The sequence below is a fragment of the Aphelocoma coerulescens genome, chromosome 12, assembly GCF_041296385.1.
Source record: "Aphelocoma coerulescens isolate FSJ_1873_10779 chromosome 12, UR_Acoe_1.0, whole genome shotgun sequence".
Classification (NCBI taxonomy): Eukaryota; Metazoa; Chordata; class Aves; order Passeriformes; family Corvidae; genus Aphelocoma; species Aphelocoma coerulescens.
Window position 1 is genome coordinate 14,550,904 of NC_091026.1, and position 24,105 is coordinate 14,575,008.

General features: G+C 44.3%; 1 protein-coding gene across 5 annotated transcripts in view; it reads left to right on the forward strand.

The window, feature by feature from the left end:
* The window catches only part of SYNPR (synaptoporin), a 111,181-nt gene that overhangs the window by 73,280 nt on the left and 13,796 nt on the right, over window positions 1-24,105 (forward strand). For all 5 annotated transcript variants that reach the window (XM_069027859.1, XM_069027857.1, XM_069027858.1 and 2 more), the window contains one exon: window positions 6,699-6,823. In XM_069027859.1, the coding sequence (XP_068883960.1) occupies window positions 6,699-6,823 (125 nt within the window). The remainder of the gene's footprint in view (window positions 1-6,698; window positions 6,824-24,105) is intronic.

Below are 24,105 nucleotides of genomic sequence, written 5' to 3' on the forward strand. Positions count from 1 at the left end.
GTGCTCTCACGTCCTTAAAGGAAGAGGGCACAAAGGGGAAGTTGTGGAGGCTTCAGAGGGAGAGCCATAACTTCCAGACTGTTCTACAGCCAGAGGGGAAAGGGCTGCAGGCTGTAGACATGTCTGTGATACATCCCAAATCAAGCCATGTACACCCAGTAATTACCTAAGCCTGCCTGCAGCACCTATTGGTGCCTTTTGTTTCATGGAAGACTCATCACCAATGTGTCAATGTCCATGTGCTGAAAGCAATTTATGCAATGAATTAAAAAAAAAAAAACCCTCAGGTCCTTGTAAATGTTTACCTCCAACCTTTGACTAATGGTTAGATGGTCTGGGAGAGCTTGGCAGCTCTGCCCAGCTTGTGTAAGTACCTTTGTACTCCAACAGCTTTTCACTGAGTCCAAGAAGAGATGCTGTAAATGTGTCTCTGTTTTCTGCCTGTTAACTCCTCCATGCATGCTGCCAACCTTAGCATTAGCTTTCAGCTTTGTGGCTGACCCATTAAATACTGCATGAAACAGCTTGCATTACATTTTGAACTTAGGAAATGCATTTCCTCTTTCCAGATTCTGTCTGGCCATCTGGAAGAACAGTGTTCTTTACCCCAATGAATGGTTATCTAATCCTCTCATATACAGCTGGGCTTTATTCTGTTAAAATGTAGCGAGAAAAGACTACCATACCATTATTTGGTGGAGCTAAATGGGGTTTTTAGACTAATCAATGGAAGATGAATGAAAAAGATTAAGGTTTTCTTCAAAGAAAAGGAAAATTGTCTCCTTGGGATTCAAGTATTGTATAACCAAATTATTATAACATGAAATTTACTCACTAAAAATACCCCAATTTCATTTCCATAGATCTTTCCATTAATAATCAAATCAAGTTTTTGAGGTTTTTTTTTTTTCATTTAAAAAAAATGCTAAGCATTAAATGAAGTGCTGTGCTTTAAACAGAGGATGCTGTGAGATTCCTGCCTGCTCTGGGGTCAGGTCTTTCCATCCAGCTGGTGGCATCAAGGGCTGCACTTTGTGGGTACTCTAAAATGCCAGGCAGAGGTTTACTGCTGCAGATGCCCTCATGAAGAGCCTACCACCATGTAGGGAAGTCATGGAGCAGAGTAGTCTCCTCCAGGTGGAGACAGTGGCATATGTGGTTCTTCATGCCCACACTCCGAGTTGCTCCCTCATCCCTGGGGTTTTCATTCCACACAGACCAGCGCTGGGCTGGCACAGGAGCCTTCTTAGCAAAGCTGCTGTTTATTTATAAGGTGGGGACACTAAATCCCAGCAATCAGTGAACTATGGCTTTAGGGCTTGTTTCTCAGCAGGAGCAGAATGTATTTCAGCTTTCTCCCTGTATAGCTGTTGAAGGAAAATGACTCCAGCTAGTTGTCACCCCCCCCACAGCACTGCGTCGGCTGCGATGCCATCCACCTCCAATTCATCAACCAGTCAAGTTGATATAATTAGGAATCCTAAAGTCAATAATCTGATAATCTCCAGTGCACAAAGGCTTGTATGTAGGAGAAGTGATTCCAGGAAGTCTGCAGCTCAGATCCGTGCAGGAAAAATGCCAGATTTTAAAAAAGAAACAGGCAGAGACCCAGAGGAGAGAATGCTTCCTAATCCTTCACTGGTGACATATTTTGGGCCATCAGTTCTGCAGTTAATGTTTCCCATACAGTCATTTAGTGCATTTGAACCTCCCCTTTACAGCGTAAAGAATAATAATGTTCAGTTACTGGTTCTGCCCCATAAGTAAATAATCTCAGTTTAACGAGACACTCTGCTGGGTAAGCGATGCCAGCTGTGGGGTGACATCTCCAGAGCCCTCAGAGCAATGTGCTCCCTTCTCACTCCACGCACGCTCTTGGCCACAGCAAGCAGCAGGAAGTGTAAGGCAGTTGAACATTTGGCAAAGGTTTTGCAGTCTCTCTGTTATGGTGATACGGAGAAAGGGAGGTCTCAGATCCAGAAATTATGCCAGAAAACTAGGTCTCCTTTTAAAACACTCTGAGCATGTAAAATGACTAACAATAGTGTAGGCGTTTTGAATATTTTAGGTTGCTCTTTAGAAGTGTCAGGAGTTCCCCTCAGCTTTCCAGTGTTAGGGCAGGAGTAGGGGACTGGGGGGACCTCTTTGGGAAAGTGTCCAGCAGGTTCATTCCCATTTTCCTACCTCAGTGCCAAGAGAAAGCATTGGAAACCAAACCACGTAGCTAACTGCGTCCCTCACAGCCTGTTTTTGGCCACCACAGCTCCAGGCAAGACTAACACTTTCTTTTTAAGATCTTTCCCTCCTGGAGGACCCACCAAGGAGCCTTCAGGCAGAGCGGATCCTCTCCTTTGAAGCAGGATAGTTTTCGGGTGCATCCCCAGCATGGCTCCATCCTGTCAGCCAGCAAGTTGCCACAGGCTGCTGCACAGGGCAGACGTGCTCCTGGAAAAAGCAAGTGGTTTATATAGAAGTTACATCAATTTTATCATCCTACCGAGATGTTTTAGCTGTAACATGTGCCACATAAGCCTTTTAACTTGCCTTGTCAGGAACTGTTCTGCCTTCTCCTGGTGTGCAGAGTGAGCCTGTTGCTCAGCAGGCATTGAGAGGAATTGTCGGAAAGCCAAACAGGGAGAAGCTATAGGAAATCATCCCATTTTTCCCTTCCACGGTGGGATGAGTGATGTCCAGGGTCACATGTTGAGGCACTACCAACTGTTTAATTCACAGCTGTTAGTTGGAAGAAGGGAGGTGATCCCATAAATTATATGATGAACCTTTCCCTACCCTGCACTGGTGTGAAAAGCAGTATTGTGCTCTGCTAGGTATTGCTATTTTTTCTCAAAGTGCTAAGGAGCCAACTGGTTTTTAAAACATGTTTATCTGGTTTCACAGGGAAGGCTGGTTTATTGTTGCACAGTACCATAATAAATATAATTTTGTTGGTTAAGTTATACTGTGGGATTATACTTCCTAACAAAAATCTACCAATAGTCTGGGCCAAGGCTGGAGGTCAAAGAGGGAATATCACCATAACAGGATCTGGGAATGGTGTTAATCACTCTACAGAAACTTACTGCCTTGTCCGTGTTGGGTCTGAGACCATGAGGAAGAAGGATGATCTTCCAGGCTAGACTGGACACGTGAGATGTGCATTGCTCCAGTCTGTGCTGAGGAGCACAAATAATGTTCCTTTCTCTCCCTCCCTTCGGTCTGTGGCCTCATCAGGTGGGTTGGCAACTGCTTCCATAACACACACTGAACTAGCGGGATGCTTGGCGTGTTAACACCACATGGAATGTGGACCACTGATCTCCAGTCTGGGACAGGCATTTTCCATTTCCCTGCAAGGGTCCAGGCACATGTGAAGGCTCAGCCTCCCCACTGTGTCACAATGGCAGGGCAATAGCTGCAGCTGCAGGAGGAATGGGGAGCACAGGAGAAAGCAGGATTTGCCCTGCTCCCACACCTGTGGGCAGGATTAGCCTGGCATAGCCAGGGCAGCAAGAATTTGTTGCCTCAAGGGCACCGTGTTTCTCCCACTCCTGCTCCAGGGAAGCCAGGCACAGGGCTAGCTGTCAGGCCTGAGCCTTGGGAGGCAGCAGCCATGTGATAACCAGAGCTAACTGCGCGTGGGGAGATTTATCTCATGTGAATCAGGATGCATGCGCACTGCAGGTAGGACTAGTGCTGAGTGTGGATTTATAGGCAAAGAGTAAATAGCAACATAAGGAAACACTTTCCCTTTCTCCATAAACTTCAATTTCAGAGCAGCTAGGTTCAATAAAATTATCTCAGATGGAGGTTTTATTGAATCTGGCTCATAAAGCTCTCATTATGGGGTTTACAACTGCCATTTACACAAATCCTGCTATAATAAAATACAGTGGTGTTTACAGCATTCCTGAAATGACCACAAAATTACTGTGTGCACAAAAAAATCAGCGAGTAATTCTTGGCTTATTGCACTGGGTGCTCCTCTGACACCATAAAGCAGCACAACTTGTGGTGGGGGAGGCAAGGGGAAATGCAGAGGTAGGAGGAGAAGGAGAATTATGCTGCTGCTTTGGCCAAGGTACCCCAGGGAAATACCACTGATTTACAGCCCTCACTCTGCACTCCCTTGATGGAAACTGTAAATATGTTTCCAAAAGGAGCTTAATGTCCTCAGCATGCAGTTGTGGGGACTGGCTGGGCATTACTGGCAGCTGGTTGATCCCAGCCATCAGCAGCATCTGATCCAGCCACAGCAGGGAGCCAAGCTTGGGTTGGCTGAGGCATTGCTGAAGTTTGGTAGCAAAATCTCCAGTATGGTCCTTTTCCCACCTGCCCTGTGGGTGCTGGGTAATGTGGGAACCCAGAGTGCCGAGAAATATTCTCTGCACTCTGGGTTCCCACAGGTAAGGGTGGGAGCTGGTGGTTGTTCCTGGGGGCTTTGCTGAAAAGCTTCTGATTAAGAGCTTGTGGGGCTAATGGGTGAGTAAAGGCTGAATCTGAACTATCTGAAGGACCAAGGTTCCAGGTGCCCGAGTCTGCTGTCAGAGATGCTCTCAATAGGGGAGAGGAAAACCTGGGAATTCTGGAGGAGATACTTCCTGGGAAGGAATAGCCTGAACTGTGTTTTTGGGCATGGCTCTGTGCCCTGGGGGAAAAAACATGGCACCCCTTATGCTGATTTCCAATGCATGATTAAAGGCAATGCATTTCAATTGCCCCTCTTTCCTCTGCTTGTCCCCTTGCTGAGAGTGGTAGCTGGGAGGTGATGGCTCTTCCTTTATGGCAGGTCTGTCTCACACTGCAGGCTTTCAAGTTGCCTCTTTTTATATCGCTGTTAATCTTTGTGCCTCTCTATGTACCTGCAAAACATATGCATTTGCAGCTCTGTTAATCAGGCCAGAAAGCAGGTCAACTTTCTCTCCTGTTCTCCTTAATATATTGTTTTCTGACATCACCTCACAAATTAACCTGAGGTGATTAATGCTGATTTTCAATGCTGTGCTATATGTAAGGGCAGAAACTTCTTGTGTGTACGGAGGAAGTGTCTCATTTAGGATGAAGGAACACTATTTAAGTTGTAGTGAAAACATTTATTTTGTGGCACATATTTAACAAGTCAATTCATAGTGAAGTTCAGCTTTCCTCTGTTGCAGTGGGCTCAGCAAGAAGAATTGATTCAATCAAAGTTTTTATTAACTTGTCATTAGGTACCTAAATACCTTTGCAAATCTATCCTCCATGTATGACATGCCCTGATCATATTGGAAGTGAGTAGCAGGGTGGAAACTTACATCATTCTCCTGTTATTCCCTGGGCTCCATCATGCTCAGCACATCCCTCTGCAGTCAGGGAGGGTCTCCCTGCCCCAGTGCTCAGGTGTCACCCCTATAATCTGTCACTCTCTGGGGAAAAGGTGCACATGGAAAGCTCCAAGGCTGCCGGGTGAAACTCAGGGCTTTGTTTATGCTGCAAATAGGGAGAACGAAGATTAATGGCATGTTTTGCAAAGCCTTGTGCAGCAAGAGAAGATCTAGTTTTTCTATTTATTATATTTTTAGTCCATTATTTTGTTATTATATCTGCTTGCTGCATAATTTTTCAGTGTCCAAAAACATGGTTTCTTTCCCAGATGTGTGCACTCTTTGTTTCCTCTGGGTTGCTGAATTTAGCTTATTTAATTGTAGCTGGGATTGGGCATTTGCTTGCCATTTCCCATATCTGCCCCTCTGTAGATCTCACAGTAATTCTGTTAAAGCTAATGGAATTACTTCAGAGCTATAGTGCTGCAATCAACAAAATCTAACCTATCTAATTTAAATTACAACTGCATAAATAAACTGTCCCCGCTTCTGCTTAGGGTCTTCCAAGGAAGCCTAAGTCAATGATGTTTTAAGACACCTATGCTAGCTTCCAATTCGTTTCTTTGAACCATTGATGTTAAAGCTGATGTGTCTCTGCCCTGCATACTCCCTCCTTCATTATTTTTCTCCTGGAAGATTAAGATGTGATATGGGTTTGCATCAGAACCACCCAAGCTCTTTGTTCCTTTCTAGTTTGCTTATTTTAGCTGAAGTCTGGAATTCCTTTCTGCTTTGTAGTCAGTTTACTTCACCTCTATGTCCACTTTGGATTATGGTAGTAATTTAGGAAAAATAATTTTTAAAATACTGGGTTTTTTTCCTAAGTCATACATAACCTGGGAGAGGGGCAGCTCAGTTCTGTGTTTTGCCACATAATGGGATGGCGGCCGTGTGAACTGTCTTGGTCTGCTACTGCTACTTCTGGTTGCACCTTTTTAATACTTCTGCCAGTGTTTTGTTTGGGTTAAGACTGACTCATTGTGCTCAGTCAATATTCATCCTTCTCTTCTTATCCAATCTCACCTGTCAGTGGGGTGATTTAAATAACTGCCTGGATTGTGAATCCCAAATGGGGTTCAAGACAGGAGGGAAGAGCTGAGATGCCTGGCATGGATGAATGGTGATGTGTCTGTGTGTCAGCAGAGCTTCATGTTTCATGGTTCTTTGCATTTGCTTTTGGGAAGGGTGCAGGAATAATGTATGGCAATGCTTTAAATACAAGGAGTGATGGATAACCTGACCCAAGGGGGCTGGTGCTGCACCAAGAGCTACTGCATGGATCTGCTTGTGGTGGTTGCTGAAACGAAATAAAATTAAAATGTTGTTTGTTTTTGACAGCTTTTTGCAATCTTTGCATTTGCAACATGCGGTGGGTACTCTGGAGAGCTGCGCCTCAGTGTGGACTGTGCAAACAAGTCAGAGAGTGACCTCAGCATTGACATAGCCTTTGCCTACCCCTTCAGGTAACCCCAGCTGGCTCGCGGTGGTTCGGCGCTCGGGGGCTGGGGCTGGCCCAGCTTCATGGGGATTTCTTTCATTCGTAGCAGATTTCAGTTAAGCACCAGTCTGGGGCTCCAGAATTTTCCTCTGGTGTGCAGGAGGAATGAATTTGGCCAGACGTGGTGTGGATGGGGCCATGGCAACTGCTGGGAATGGGAGCTCAGTGGAGGAGAAGAGAAATTCCAAAGCCCTGTGGAGGCCAGGAAAGCTCAGGGAGTGGAAAATGGCAAGCAAGGAAAAATTAAACAACACATCATCCCACGATAAAAAACAATAGTGTAGCTATTAACTAAGCTGGAAATGAGAGAGGTTTCCTATCCATTGCAGTCGCAAGGATCTGAAATAGCTATTCCAAAGGAGGGGGAAGCAAAAAAACAAAATTAGTTTGAACCATAATTTTGAAATGCTTTTTGAAAATTTTACTAATTGCCTGTTTGCATCTCTTGGTGTCTGAATGCTTTAAACCTAGTGATTTAGGAAAACAGTTTTTATAGCTTTTTTAATGTTTTTTTTTAAGTACATCTGAAAACTGTAGTGCATATATATATATGTGTGTGTAGATGTGTGTGTATATATATATATATATATATATATCAAATATTCATGCCATTTAAAATCCTGCTTCAAAAGAGCTTCTACAGTCTTCTTTTTCTAGATATGTCAAGTCCACTGCAGTGCAGAAACCATTCACTTTTGTGTAAGTGTTTTCTTCAAGGAATTGAGATTATTAAGAAAAGAATGCATAATTCAATCTGAAGTCTAGTACACTATGACTCTAAAATTAATTTTCTTCCTTGGGAGATTGCATGCTGTTTTGCTTATGATTACTATGCACAGACCAGACTTGAAAGCATGTATTTCTTTAACGTTCTAAGATACAGCAAATTCCAAACAGTGGGAACTGAATTTGATTCCTTGAAATGTTATTCTTGCTTGACATACCTTTATTACTCAAAAAAGTCATGTTTTCTGGTATTATAAGTGTTTATTTTTTTTCTGGAACATGTCTACATTTTCTTTCATTTCTGCTTAGTACGCACAGGAGAGATCCTGAAAAATGAGTTATGTGAGTTTGTCATTTGATTCACTTCATATAGGTAATTTCTCCTACATTCATGACAAATACACCCTGTAGTGAAGTGCTTTTAGTTTGCAGGATTATAAAACAGTATTTTATTTTAAAAGTTAATAAAACAGAGAGAAGTAGCCGTCAAGTGTCTCCTGGTGTTTCACCAGGCACATCAACCATTGTTTCTAGAAGGAAGTGTCTGGATCTGCAATTTCCCATAGTTTTTTTACTTATTAGAAAACTGGAAGTAATTGATAGGTAATTGTAACATTCCAGCATGTTGCAGAGATTATGCAAAATAGGGTTTATTTGCAGGAGGGATCCAGCTGAGTCTGTAGCTGGCCCTTGAACTCAGCACGCTGTCTTGGTTTGAAAGACAGGTGTCTGTTAAGGAAGGCAGCAGCCTCCCTTGGAATGGCAGAGGCAACCCCCTTCCCTCTGAGTTATTATAATTTTGAAATCAAGGGGCTTTTAGGCAAAGATGTGGAAAATAGGAGTAACAGTTCTTTACTATTATATATCTCTATGTGTATAACAAGGCAAACAAGCAGCAATAACTGTGGCAGTAACAGCAAACAATCCCAAACCCAGTCCCAGCCTTCTCGGCTGTCGGGCCCTTTCCCCTCGGGTGCAGTTCCGCTCGCAGCCGGCAGGGGCGCTGGCGGCTCCCGGTGAGCAGGGCAGGTGCGATGGTTCCCCCTGGGCTGCAGGGGGCGCTCCGGAGCGAGCTCGGGGAGCACGCGGCAATGGCGGCCTGGGATCCCGGGGAGGGATGGGACAAAGGCTTCACAAACCCTGGGCAGCCGATCCCGGTGTCCGGCCGGACCCTCGGGAACAGCAGGCTGGAACGGCAGGGACGAGCACAAACCCCGGGGGGCAGATGAGGTGTATCCAAACGGGGAACCCCCCAGAGGTCTGGGCAGGCAGGGCGAGCAGGGCTACAACACAGAGAAAGCTGGAAGCAACAGCAGGGGCAGGGCGGCCATGGCCCAGCTCCCAGCGGGGCACTGAAGGAGGGCTTGGGATCCCGGGGCTTCTCCAGCAGAAGGAAAAGCAGCCGAAGAAAGCAGCCTCCCTCTCTGTCCAAATGCCAGGGACCACTGTCTGCACACCCAGGTGAAACAAGAGTAGCCAGATGCACCCCACCTCTATAGACACCTCTTTTGTTTTCTTAAGTACCCAGCCATTTGTCCCCCTAGCAACATGTATGGGGAAAATTCCTTTAACAGAAAAAAAAAAAAATAGGAGAGCTCCTAAAACCCCAACACAGGAACAGATGGGATGTATGGCATGTACAATGGGGTGGTTTGTTACAGTGCAGATACTGTAACACGTGAATCAGACAATGAGGCCCGTGGAAAAGAGATAGATATGGACTGATTCTTGGTAGATGTTTCAGAGATGTTTATTTCTCCAGCCGCATGGCCGGGGCTCTGCTGAGGAGCTGCTCAATCACAGGACCCGAGGGTCCTTGCCCGCGCAGGGAAACACAAAACAACCAATGGGGGACGAGGCTGACCAGGGGCAGGGAACCCCCGGTGTCTCCCCCCCAGGGCCCCTCTCCCAGGGCTACATGGCAGGGGGAAGGGCCCCAACAGAGGTTGGCTATGTGGTATAAATATACCTGAAATGTGTGGGTGAGAAGGGAGATGACAGACAGCTGCTGTTTTAGGAGAAGCATGAATATACTCAGATTTTGTGCAATTTGGGATTTTGATTGCAAACCTGAGGCACGTGCAAAAAGTGTCCAGAGATGTGCAGATTACATGAGGCAGCAGATGTGTGCCTGGAAAATCTGGCCCAGTGCTACCTGTGGAACTTGGTGTCATCTCAGTGTTTTATCTAAATATTCCTGTGACTTTCTCATGTGTTTGCTCTTTTTGCTTTTCTCCAGTGCTCCTTCCACAGAATGGAGATGGGATGCTCTAAAAACAGAAGTGAGATTAGCTGGGAAAGGTAACATCGCAGAGCAGTGAATACACTTGGAAAAAGCACTTAGAAAAGTTCAGGCTCTCTAATCAAGACTGTGCTCCTGAGTCTGAGGTTAATCTCCCTGCATGGGCTTGTAGGTGTGTAGGTAGGATGCATTTCCCACCAGTTGTCTTGCATTCAGGTCCATCTTCACATGGCATTTTCCTTTCAAATGCCTTCACAGTCCTGATTATTGGCTGTCGGCTTGGGAAGGTGTAGGTGGAAGGAGAGAAGCTGCTGAGCATCTGACACACCCTGCTGCTGTTGGGGCTGTCAGCAGTGACACTGAAAAAGTCAAAATACCTGAGTGCTGCTTTTTATGAGCTGCACCTTCCAGCATGACTTGAAATGAAGAAAGCTATGCTACAAGCTGCTTTCATTTCTGTTGCTGTGAATTTGAGGCTTTATTTTCTTCTCACAAAAGATGAACTGCTAGACCTTGGCCAGTAGATGACAAGTGTCAAGAGCTTTAAGCTGGTATACAAAGTGGTAAGGCTGAACAGGACAGCTTGGCAAAGAAAAAAGGCTTGGGTGTTTTGGAAATGAAATTGAAGGAGCCTGAAAACGTTCCCATTAAAGTAAGATCAGAATGGGCAGGGAGCTTTCCAGACTGAAGGGATGGGTATTGCGCTTGTGGCCACATGCTTCTGGGGCCAATCAACTGAGCTAAAGAAAAGGATGCAGGAGGGCAAAACCAGTGCTGGTGGGGTGTGGGGATGTGTGACTAAAACATAATGGATGCCAGTGTGACTTCAAACCAGTGATTCATGCAACCCCAGGCCAGTCTTGAATGCACTGAAGCAGCACTGCACTCCACAGCAGGTTGTTCCAGATGCTCCCAAAACAAAGGAGCATCTTCACACCTGCTTATTGAGATTTTTCTCAGCCCCAGCCTACAAACTGCAAAAGTCTCCAGCAAGAAATAAAAATGAGTCAAAGAGAAATAATTAGTACCATTAGACAGGGAGTTTTGAAACATATCTTTAAACTAATATTACTTCTTTCTTGTTTGTTTTTTTTTTTTTTTTTTAACTTATGGCTGTATGTAAGTTGTGCTTGGCTCCTGTGCTGTCTTACTGCTGTTGTAACTCTGGCAGCAGGAAATTGTGGAGCACCAAAAGGAAAACCCAAAGAAACCTTTTTCACAAGGTGGCTCCTTCTCATTTCTGCTGGAATCACTTTCTTAGTTTAGTTCTGGACCTGGATTCATTGGCCCTTTGAAAAGGGGGAAGTGAGGAAAAGCACAAAAGCCCACTTATCACTAGAGACCACCAGAGTAATCTGGTGCAGTGGTGCTTTTGCACAGCTGGGAGACAGGATCCCTTTGGAGAAAAGCTGATGTGGTGGTGTCTGTGCAGGGTTGTTGTGTCAGGAGGGAGGGGAGGCTGAGCCATTCCCGTCTGAGGGATGCCCTGTGCTAGAGCTTCTGCTCTGAGCTCGCGTTACTAGGGTGCAGTAACCACACAAGAGCCCCCCCCAATACTGAGGTAATTAACCTCAAATCTGGCTCCACCATCTCTCCTGGAATAGGAGATGAGATGGATGCTTTTCCATCCACAGTTACACCGATTCATTTAAGCTTCCTGCAGCCCATGCCTATGACCCTGTAGTCACCCTGTAATGTGGATGTTAACCTGAAGTCTAAACCCTAATATCCTCCAACAGTGTTTCCTGGAGCTCTGCCACACTCTTCTACAGATCCTGCCAGACTCTTCCATGCCTAAGCTGATATTTATAAGGATGTTTCAAATATTCACCTGAGGTTTCTTCTCATTTTTGCCTGATTCTAGTTTTATTACAAAGCATTTCTTTCCTTCCTCATGTTTTAAAGCACAAATCACCCATTCTTCGGGATACCTGGGTATGCATTTGAAAGTTTTACCAGTTTAGATACAGAATCAATTTCTCTGTCCCTACAGTAGCAGTTTTTCCCTAGCATTAGGATCTGTGCTTGATACAGAGTCTGTTGCAAATTTGGCACACATTATGATGTTCATCAATTTGACCCTCACCCAAGCAATGATTCTTTAAGGGGTGGTAAAAAATGTCAGCATCTTGGGATTATTTGTTACTTGCACAGTCCATCACCCTTTCAGATTGGATTTGTCACTTATCCAAGTGCCCTGAAGCAGTATTTTTTGTCTGTAATAAGAGTCCTAGTGAAGGTCCTATTTGTTTATTATTTTCTCTGATCCCAGCAACATTCTTATCATGTACTTTGTTTTGCCATGGGTTTACTTTGATAGTAAGTGATTGAATAGTACACCTACTGTGCACATATTTGTTACGGGTATTCACTATTTTAAGACGCTTTTTCATCAGTCCTCCTAAAAGCAAGTATTTTTGTTTGCTTAACTTACTGAGTCTGTACTAAAGATTTTTTGCTATATAAATATTCATATCACAAACTTGATATTTTACTTGCAGCTGGCAGAGTTGCACTGAAACATTTGGGCTTCTTCAACTACTGATTTAAATGAATCTTTGCATCTCAGAAGTGCTCTCATGATGATATTCTGGGAGAGGTACTCTGCTGATGCCATCACCTGCTGCTTTGTGCTTATGTCCTGTTCTGGCAAGGAAGGAATTCTGTGCCATACCCTGGCTGTGGGTGATGCTGGTGGGGTCTATGGCTCGTGGGAGTCCCATGAGCAGAGGTGGTGTGCTGGATGGGTCTGCAGGGCAATGGGAAGGGAGAAGCATCTCAATACAAGCCCCTAAGTGTGCTGCCTGTTAAGTCCTGAGGCAGACCCTGGACTAAAATCTCTTTGCCTGTAGCTTTTGGAGGTGCTTTAACCCAAGCCTACATACACAGTATATCTGCAAGTTAAATGCTGCAAGGGAATTCATTTGGAGTATCTCTTGTCTTTTCTTGGGGCATCCATCCTGAAAGCTACTTGGAAAATATTGTGGAGGTTGACATTGTTAAATTTTAAACAGTCTCACATAAGTCAGTGGTTAGGTGAAGTGTGTGCAGAGGTGTTAGGAGCACTGAGCCACAGTTACTAGGACAGAATAGGATTTCCTGGTGGTGCTAACGTGAGAGCCTGATGAAAATACATCTTTGCACATCTTTGTATCACAGCAGTGAGCAAAACAAATGTTTTCCATTTTATTCTAAATCACCTATTAGTATCTTTTCAGTGTGCTAGTAAAGCTGTCTCTTCAAGTGATTCTTCCTTCTGAAGGAAAAGGAAATTGTGTTTCGTGAGAGCTTTTCATTCACTTTAAGCGTCTCATTTGATTAAAGACATTCCCATTGAGCACTCTTGAAAGTGTTCACCTCATCTGCATGTGGTGGGTAGTCTAGTCTTCCATTTGAAATATGACAGCCAGATTTTAATTGCCTACTTAGAAGCTACAAATGATAATTAAGGAGAAAGCATCTAACTTTTTGAGCTCTGCATCTATCTTTCTTTGGAAAATGCCTCTGCTAATGTTTGCACATTTCTGTGCCAGTCTGTACTATCCTTCTATTTTTTGTCATCCATTTGTAGTAAATCTTGCTTCAGAATTCAGTGAAAAATATTCTGGCTGAAAGATTATAAATGTCTGTGGTGGCTGGGAGACTGAGAGCTGCTGGTAAATAGAAACTCTTTCAAATAAGTAGTTGCCTGCAGTGCTGACTTTCAGGCAACTGTGGCAGGCTTTCCTCCCAGACTTCTTGGGAGGTTGGAGATAGAAAGGAATAAAGTCACTGAGTCAGCTAAACTCCTTAAGGTTTGTGTTTTATTTTTTGTATATCTTCATCTTACAGAGGATGTCCCTTCTGCAAAACCAAACTGTGGCCTCATAAACCTCCTGCGGGTAGACAGGAGCAAAAGCAAGCCAGCAGGAGTTGTGCACTGGCTTCAGGTGTGCCCTGTGCCAAAATGTAGATGCCCCAGTTCCCAGGCAGATTTGGCAGAGCTCCTGGGAAGGTGAGAGGTGCTGGTTAAACTTTGCATGACCCATTCCAGCTTAATGAAGGGAGAAATCTCTACCCTGGAACTTCTTAGAACAAAACTTCGTGCTTTTGAGAAGCTGCTTTTGTACAAGCAGGAGTTGCAAGGATGATTGGGTAGAGTTCAGAAGACCACAAGCTGTGTCACAGTGGTCCTTTTGGGATCTGCAATAGGCTGTTCCATGAAAGCTGCATTAATTTAGTCCCTTTTCTTGCCAAACTGTGACCACCTCATCTAGCACTACAGATTTGGGGTTAACAGCTGAACTGATGAGGAAGAATGTTCAAAATAACATCAGCAAAGTTGGAGATTTTCACCAATATCCCTGTTATATAAACTGGCTCTGTAGGATGGGCACTGAGGTCTCAGTCTTGGCTTTAATTATCTTCCACAACTGTTTCAAAACCTGATCTCAGCAGTGCTTTTTATACCTAGTTTTGACCTCTTCATGAATAGTTTGCCTAACCAGGACTTCTACATTTTAGCTACTATTAGTGGAAACTGGAAATTGTGTGAATGAGGAAGCTCTGCTTGCATCCTGCTGAATAAAATTCATTAAATCCTTCAGGTTACAAATGTCTCTGATTGTGACACCTTCACGAAGTATCTTCATATTTAATGTGACTTAATGATGCAAACTGAAGCATTAAGACATATGTTTAACTAGGAAATAGACCTTTTTTTCTCAGTTGTGATTTTTACATTCTGGTAATTTATAGGGCTGTCCAGAAAATTGCAGCTCAGTTTTTCAAAATCTTTTTTTTTTTTCCCCAATGGAAAGCCGATTAAAAGATTTTATGCCTTTGTGATGTGAATGCAAGAACTTTGTGAGCTATTTAAAGTATGACCCCAGCACTTCCTGGCAGTGAAAGCATCAGAGACCTTGGTCAAGTCTCTGTACTGAAGCAAGTCTGGAAGCAACCTGAACATGGAGCTTGCAAAGCCAAACTGAGCACTGATCAATGAGCTGTTGGTTTAGTTAGAGCTGTTTGCTCTTAGATTGTCTCCTGGGCTGGGGAAAAGGTGATCCAGGTCTGCAGAATAAGTAGTTTTCTTTTCAGCTTTGAATGAACATAGTTTGTAATAGGAAAGAATACATTTTTGTAACTGGCTCTAGTGATTAGAGAGTGAAGCCCATAGTTCAGAGCCCTGATGTGATTTTTGCTTGCTTGTGCATGGCTACAGACTGCTGAAGTAATTAAAAACTGAAAATCAGTGTTCTCCAATGTCCACAAGTCTTCAAGGACCATGCTGACTCTGGGGACACTGTCTTTAGACAAAGAGAACAGTAGAATAGGAGAAAATGGGCTTTTTTACTTGGGACAGCTGTGGTCTGCAGTAACAGCTGTCCGTGAGTACCATGTACAATGTAATTCCTGTTGTCAGAAGTGGGTGGAATTATTGCTGGTTTGATTAAAACATGTAAAAATAAGAATGACTTTGTGACTTTTCTAGTTTTGAGGTCCTCCTTCTGACCCCAATTACAATCTCCAAAACCCACTTTGTAGAAATCTTCAAGATTGGCAACTTGACCAAAGAATGGTTGTTACAACCAGTTTGCACTTTTGGAACTGTGGATAAAGGCAAATGCCCTTTTCTGACAAGTGAGGAACCAGAGATGGTTCCAGTCACCCTTTGTTCCTGCATGAGATCTATAGAAAACCACCGGAAATCTGGTAAAACCACATCTTCAGCTTCTCTTGAGGCTGACCTGTGCATGTGGTCCTCTGCACAACTGTGTTGTTGAAGCAAGAGATGACCCACCACCCCCACAATTTCATGTCTGGTCTGGATGGCTTGGCTTCTGGGTCAAACTATTTTGTGAACAGCCAAGAAGCTGCAGCCCAAGGGTGGGAAAGTCTCTGCTCGTTCCTGCCGCTGGTGTGTTGGGCTGTCCACGGGGATTCGGTGCTTGAGGAGGTCAGAGGGAGGAGGATTTGTAAAACCATGAAGTGCCCAGTTAAGTGCACAACCAAGGACAAGCTGATGGGTCCAGGCAGTATTTTTGTGATGGGGTAGCAGTTCTGCAGACAAAACAACTTATCCAGATATTGAGGTCATCTCAGTTGCTGCTAGCATCAGTGTTCTCCTGCTTCTACTTTGTAGTTTTTAATCCCTTAAAACTTGAAACAAACCCATCCTTGAGTGCTGAACTGGGGCCATAGGGAAGGCTTGTCTTGCTTTGCAACTCTTCACACCAGTCAGTTCTTGTCTTCTTGTCCATGTACAAACATGGCAGGAACACTGAGCTCATGGCTGCTGGAGGGGGAAGGAAAGTGGTAGCAGGTTTCTGGAAATGGTTTCTGCTGCAGATAAGGGAGGACACTTTCTTAAAACTTCAAATTGTAGAGCTTTTCTTTTGGCACTCAAAAATTGGATTTTTGATGAATTTGGACGGTCCACTTGATCCAGACTGGCTGATTTTTCTTCACAGAGGCTATATTTTATGCTTAACACTCTCTTAGTGCCAGAAAAAATTCTTCATTAATTCTTTAGGCCAAATTTATTCTTAAAGTGGAAGTCACTTTTGGATTTGTTAATATATGCAGCTTTTTCACAATTTGAATTTTTAATATATATTCATGAATAGTCTCTGTGGTATTGTGCAGTGATGGTGTTTTATCTGTGCCTGCCACAAAGGCTTTTCCTAAAAGTCAGACTTTAGGCAACTTCCCTTGCAAATTTATTTTTGCACATTTTCATGCTGTCAGTACAGCAGCAACCAAAGCAGCCACCCTTCGGCTTTGCTTTGTTTGGCATTTGATCCCATACCGTGGATGGCACGTGGTGACCCAGCTGAGGGACAGTCAAGCACATGCCCTTCCCCTTTTCCCTGCTCCAAAATGTGCATCTGCTGTGCAGAGGCCCTGAAGGTTTCCCCAGGACTTTAGGGAATGGGATACGCAGGATGTCTTTGGTCTCCTCTCACACCTGGATTCTACATTAATTTATTTGCCAGGAGATTAATGCAATGTTTTTCATTCAGTAGACTCTGGAGAGGATATGCATGCAACCCTGTGCAGCACAGCCCCACTCAGTGCCTGTCCTTTCTGGATTCACACTTCCTGGTCTATTCAGGATGCAGAGGTGCTGGCAATTTGTCTGCAGGTGCATCAGCACAGGTCTCCTTGTCTCCTGCCCCATGCACTGCTCAGCCTGTGCTGGAGCCCACCAGCTCCCTGAGAAAAGGATTTGTCATATCCTTCCAATGTACATACTGTGACTGGGAGTTTCATTGGAGTCATGCCATAAAACTCGACAGGGAACTTAATGTGATTGCTTAAGTACATTAGGACAATATACTTGAGAAAGTTATAGTTAAATACAAAGTAATGTTAAAATACAGCACAAAGGAGTAAATGTTGCTGCATCTTCTGTAATTGCTCTTGTATTTATCTCAGTTGGTCTTGAGGGTGAAATTGCTGCTTTCAGGGTTTATAGATCTGGATGAAAATGTATGTGAACACTGCTTGTCATGGGGTGAAGCATTTATGCTTTCAGGTGGTTCTGGCTGATCACCAGGTGATGCCCAAGAATTTGGAATACTTTGACATGGAGTTCATAGCCTGTTTGATGGTAGAAGGGAAGGTGACCTGGAGGAGGTGTGAGCAGCTGCAGAATGTGTTGGGGTGCAGGAACAGGGGATCAGCAGTCCCATATTGCTCCATGAAGAAACACTGGGATTTGATACACCCACTTCTGAGAAATGGTCTTATTATATTCAATTACTGTTTTAGGACTTTTCTTTATGATTTCTACTGCTTGTTTTTTATCTGTAGATGTTTAGATTTCTGTAGACCTTTCTCCAAATGTAAGCTTTTGTTTGGCTCTGACAGGAGCTTCTTAGTTTGGAAGCTGTTTCCTGTATCTGTCAAGAGAAGGCAGCAGAAGGGACATGAGAGCTATGGGTTCCGCCAGGATTTCATGATGGGACCAGGTAACATTGGATAGTTATTTATGTGGTGATGCAAACATATGCCAGTGGCATTTCCAGGTCCTATAATTTGCCTTGTTCCATGAACATGATGCCTTTTCTAAAAAATAATTAAGGGTTACCTTCCTTCAGAGATAGTAGCAAAGCTTCCCAGAGGCTAGAAGGCAGTTTGTCCCAAGAAAATACCTTGGCAAAGGGGAATCAGAGTAATGCTCCCAGTCCATATCACAAAGAATGTAAGTGCCCGATCTGGGAAGGTATTTGGGTTGTAAAGATTGGTGGAACATGTCTTTGAGCACTGTGCTCTGCTTGCACAACAAGGAAAAGCATGTGTTCCTGAGAAGAGCTGTGAAATTATCTTGGGAGATAAATCTGGGTCTTGGATGTAGGCTTGGAAGTGGGATTGGGAGCACCCACTCAGCTTTCTGAGCATTCCCAGCAGCTTGTGTTCTATAAAGAGCCTTTTTTTGTTGGCTTTTTGGTGCTACGATGGAGTAGTAGGGTTTGCATTCCTGCTACGTGCACAGTCTGGGGAGGCTCATTCCTACGGCTGGCAGGGATCTAGATGTTTCTTCCCCTTCGGAATGTTGTGCAGGCTGTTTCCCAAGAGCTTTGTGCTTGCAGTCACTGGGAGCGGGTCCTGCAGGAGTGCCCTCAAGCTGGGGGTATGGCACAGGTGCCTTCTCCCCACCACCAGTGTTGTCCCTGTTCCAGTGTCTTCAGACCCTGTCCTCAAAAGAGTTGTGTAGCTTCTCTTCCTGGGGGGCTGGGCACCTCGGGGGGTCTCAGACTCACTGTCTTAACAGGAGAAATGAAATGAGGGGGAGAGGGATGGAGCAGAGGGACCCATGTGGTACCCAGCTCTGGGCAGGCATCATGGTGAACTTGCTCTGTGCTGGGAGAATTGCCCCTGTCCCAGTGCAGCACACAGTGTGGTGTGCTGGGACAGCAGCTGTGCCTGGCAGCTTGTCCTGATAAACCAGTACTGTAGGAAAACAGTGCTGGCCAAACATTTGCAGTACAGCTATATGCTAGTGAGAGCTGGGAACCTCCCAAGCTGAGAAATTGGAAGTATGAGGAGGGAAATATTTTCCATTATTTTGACTGGACATAAACCAGAAAAGAGTGTAGGTTGCTACAGCTTTCCTAGTTAGCTTCCCAGCAGCACCTTCTGGGGTTTTTTTTTGTCATGCTGCTCTGGACATGGATTTGGATAAGTATAAGACACTAAAGTCAGCTATGACAAAGAGGAGATCTTTAGGATGTTCAAATGTCCAGGATAGGAGCTAGGAATAAATGTTTACAAGGTGATGTATGTCTTTGTGTGAAATGACTGGTAGTGTTGAATAATTCTAGAGTGATGTGGGCTTTGGAATTTATATTTTTGTAATAAATTGAGAGGTTTTATTGAGCAGACAGAAGTTCAAAGTGAAATATTTTCAAATACTCTTTGATCAGCCAACTCTATTCTTTCTTCCTCTAGAAAGGAAAGAAACAAAAGACTAGGCTTGAACTGTGGAGTCAGATGGCGAATTTTAATTTTGCATACTGTCTCCAGAGCAAAATGAACCGATTTTGTAGGGGCAGGTATGTGGTACAAACAAATGTGCTGCTGCTCTGTAGGGCAGGAGGGTACTGAAGGCACCTTTGGGTGCTGAAGAGTTTGGAAGGGTGTTATTTTTTGGGACAGCTGGTAGAGTGAGGTATGGAAAACTGCTGGGATAGTTAGGAAGGATGAATAAACATCTCACCATTTTGAAAGACTGTGGTATATGCAGGCAGCACTGGGGTGTGCATCATGGCAGATGGGCAATGAAAAGGTAAGGGATGGGAATACTTGAGTAAGTGGTAATTTCTTCATCTTGGGAAAAGAGCTGTTGGAGAGCAGCTTGGGGTGAGAAACAGTGTTGTCATTGTTAGCAAAAGGGTAGAAACCTCTGATTTTACCAGAATAGCACAGGTGCCAAAGGGCCAGGGAGCAGTCACCTCCATGGTAGCTGCTGTCCTGCTGCTGGGCAAACCCCATCTCATCCCCACAGTTGTCCAGGGCTTGAGTAACGTCTCAGCTATTTGACTTTGAAGGGCTGGAGAGAACTTCAGCATTAATGGCTTCAAATGTGGTATTAACAGGCTAACACTAACTTCAGCAGCTCCTGGATGCCTGGGTGCAAAGATTCAGATCCTGTGGGAATTGGTGGATAATGGTTTTGATGCTGCAGAGTCCCCCCCCACTCAGAAGTTTGTCCTTGGGGAGCAGATCTGGGGGGAGGAGGAGGAAGAGGAGAAAGCTGCAGAGCTCTCTCCATCCCTCTTCCCAAACACTGGATGGAAGCCTGTTCCTTGCTGTGTGAGCAGCCTTGCAGATAGCCAGGATTTAGCACCAAGCATTCAGGAATGCCCAGCATTGGGGGAAGCATTCTTTGCAGTGAGAAGAACAGGCTGTGAAGAGTGTTGGAAGGGTCAGTGAACCCCAGTTTCATTAAAGAAAGGACTTTTCATTTGCAGGCAGATTTCTACTTTCACCTGACTATTAGAGATGACTTTCAAAGTGGTTTTCTTAATGCAGGTAATATCTCTAGAGAAGTTTTACAGGAGTTATGAGCTCTGTTGTGTGAGGAAAGGCTCCCATTTATTTGTGTTCTTCCACTAAACCTACAAAAATTCCATATTTAGAACCTCAGAAAGGTACATTTGCCCAGGGACTGGCTGGCTGGAGGCACCTGTGTCAAAGCACACCAGCATATTCCTCTGAAATGAGGGAACTCCGGTGTTTTCAGGGCTAACTAAAAGAAATGCCTTTACTCTGTATCCCAGAGAAAGGAAGATGTAAACCCTTGTCACGTTTTTGTGCCTCAGCAGAGCAGTTTGACTTGCTGAGGGGCTCTGTGCATGTCAGCATTTCACTACCGTATTTTGAAATTTAATTTTCCCCTCATTTTGGAGAATATCAGCCAAGATAAACATTTCCCAAGAAACCTGTCCACAAGCACTACTGCAATAACTCATTTCTAGTGATGTGTTTCTCTCAGGGATTTGCAGACAGTAAAGACAGTTGACAGTTTGACTGCCAGAAACAAGTTGGGGGGGAATACAGCCCAATGAAAAGATAATGGATCTCCGAGTTTTTGAAAGCACGTGTGTGGGTGTTGCAGATTTTGTTCCAGCATGTTGTAGACAGGTTGGAGGGTGGATTACAAGATGCTATTTTCAGAAAATAGGACAACCTCCCAAAACGGAGAGTTTTTTTTTGCCTGTTTTTTCCTAGATTCTAGTAAAGGAATGGAGAAACACTAACCCTCATTGAGAATTTTTGGAAGCAGAACTTTATTTGTTATTTATTAATCCACACACTGATCAAAGCCCAGGAGAGGAAATCTGTGCTGGTTCATCAATAAGATTTGAGCACATCCTTGTGTTAATTGCATGTTCTGTTGGCTTCAAGTCTAAGCCCTGTGTGCTTTGTTGAAGGGGGTGAATCAGACAAGGTTAGATCACTCACCCTTCTGCTTGGGCTCTTCTGTGTCTGGTGGTGGAGTGAGACAGGTCTTTGGGGCAGTTGGCTCTGATGATTTTCGTGCTCAAGGATCATCAGGGGAACTAAACTGCTCAAAAAAATAGTGGGCTATGATTAAAAGAAAGCTGTGGCTTGAATATTGTACTGAGGAAGTTGTGGAAGAAAAGGCAACTTCACATTTGCATGGAGAGAGCGCAACATCTGCTCCCCCATGTACATGTAACAGCTGTAGCTTTGTTCAATGTGTCTGGCTTCATGTATTTTTTTCAGAGCAAGGGTAATTAGTGTCTGAAAATGTAACTGCTCTTTGCAATTGTGGAACAATGTAAAAATCCCTTTTTTCACTGTAAAACATTCCTGCCCTCTTTTGATCTTGTCAAACTAGACAATACAGCTGTCTTGTCATCATATTTCCCACGGCAATGGAAAGTTTGCCAAGTGGTGGAAGAAACGTCAGAAGCCCTTAGTTACTGTGACTTCATCAGTGAAATTTGACTGCCTTTGATGGACTTGCTTCAGATTGAAGTGAATTTGAGGGAATTTGGGCCTGCATGGCTTGGCCATGGCAGTTGCTGTTAACAAAGGCGATGGTGCCGGTAAGGATGGGCAGCGAGGATGACCTTAGTGCAGCTCTGCAGAGTGTGGGGTGCAAGGTCACATTCCATCAGGAGCTTTTTTCCTGAATTCATATCAATACTCAGGGCAGTACAAGGCAAAAAAAATCCTGGAGGAACTTACAGGGGGAAAGGTTTCCCTAATTAAGTAAATTCATTACTGTTGTGTTCCTTATTTGCATTGTCCATCAATCAGTGAAAATCATTCCTGTTAATGCAGCCTAACAAATGTTGATGAAGTGCAGAGGGTGTGATTGCAAAGGGTCATTCTTGGGACTCCAGATTTTTTTTAGCAAAGGGAGAGTCAAAGTTGGAATGGACGGGTGGTGCTGGAAATTGGAAAAGCAGCAGAAGGAAGGCACTGGCCAAGGGTGACTTGAATGAAAAGGTGGGGTGTAAACAATGAGAGATAAGAGAAGATGAAAGAAGAGTAAGAAGAGGAAGTAAGAGACAGAACAGGTAGAATTATATCAAAAGTGGGTGGCAGAGGCAATTGATGTTTTGTGAGCCATCACCAAACCATCCTGCCCCCAGAAAGGCTGACTCAGCAACATCAGTAGAAAAAAAAAAATCAGAGTTTTCTCTCAAAGATGCCATTCCAGATCATAGCAGTTTCAATTAGTGAAACTGAATTTTCTGTCACTGATCCTCCCCTGCCTTAAAGAAACTTTTCAGCTGTATTATGTAAAGTCAGCATCCACCCTAACCACCACAGGGCTTGGCTCCCTCACTTCTCTTCCCTGCCGCATCTCCTCTTCCCAGGTCTGAATCATGGTCTGTTTTGGGGCCCTTTGCACAACAGAGATCTCGGCTGTTTTGGCAGAGGTGAGGTGTACACAAGAGGCACCAATTACTGCATATCTTAGAGAAGGAAATCTAAAAAGACATGCAAGTGAATAAAAATAACTTGAAGGAAGATGGTTTCTGTGATTTCCTATCCCTGACAGTGGCTTGGCCACAAAAGCACTGCTGGGAAGGTACAAGTGTGGTGTTAATACATGAACATTTTTTTCTGGCTTATGATTCAGAAATAAGGTGCAGTCAGGAAAGCAGAGAATAGAAAAGGAAAATGGTCTCAGTTGCATTACAATGTTTTGTAAAGGCTGGTGGTTGTTGATGATGAGACTGGGCTGTGTTGACTGTGGACAGAGGGCAGGAGTGGGCAGCAACTCCCAGTCTGAATCTTGATAGAAATATTCCCTAAGTTGTTTCCTCTTTGATATGCACAGGAGTTTGAGCTGCTACTTGCAACACCACGTTGTCCAGTCTGCGTTTCAGGACTCCTTGGGAGGGGAAAACAATTCCACTCTAAAGACATGTTGTACACAAGAAAATGCATGCAGAATTGCCTTGTTCTTCTTTCTCTTTTCCCCAAAGCACTTGGATTATATTTAATGTAGCTCAGCCTAATTTCACAGTGCTTGTGCAAGTGATGTGACAGGAGGTGGTAACAAAACCACAGAGCTCCCCCCACTGCAGCAAAGCCTGGCTTTTGCTGGCCTCAGCTGGAGGAACAGATCCCACATCCTGCATCAGGGCCCTAAAACAGCAGCCATGGTACTTGAGTGTGGCCCTTCAAATACAGCAAATGTCATGAGTTATTGAAGAACCAGAAATCTGGAGGTTTAGACCAACAACAACCAGCCAAAGAAAACCCTCCTAGCCTTGAGCGTTGAGTTGCAGTCTGGGCTGACAATGAGATCCTTGGTCTGCTAGTGGGCGAGAGCAGACAGTGATGCCCCCCTCTGGCTCTGCACAACATTGCTGGTGTTCTTCCCGCCCCAGACTGCAAGTCCATGGTCTGGGTAGGATGTGAAACCTGGCTTGAACCTGGCCTTGAGCCCTGATGAGGACTGTTGAGGACAGCCTCTGGCTGCACAGCACTGCATTCCCCTGGGGAGGAGGGGATGGTCCACCCTTCTTAACTGATCCAGAGCCCCACAGAGCCTTTGGCAGTTTTCTAGGTGCTTTGAAACACAGTTTTGTTCTGTGTCACTACAGCTCCCAAGCAGCTGTGCAGAGGAAAACAGAGAAAGCTTCCTTTTTAGACCATGCAAATAATGCATTTCAAATCTTTCCATTGTCTTGGTGGTGGTTAAAACAATACTACTTTCTCTCCAGACTGCAAAATTGGCATGACAGGCACTAGGAAATCATACTTCTCCTTTTATTCCCCAATTTTAGAAAAGAACAATAAGC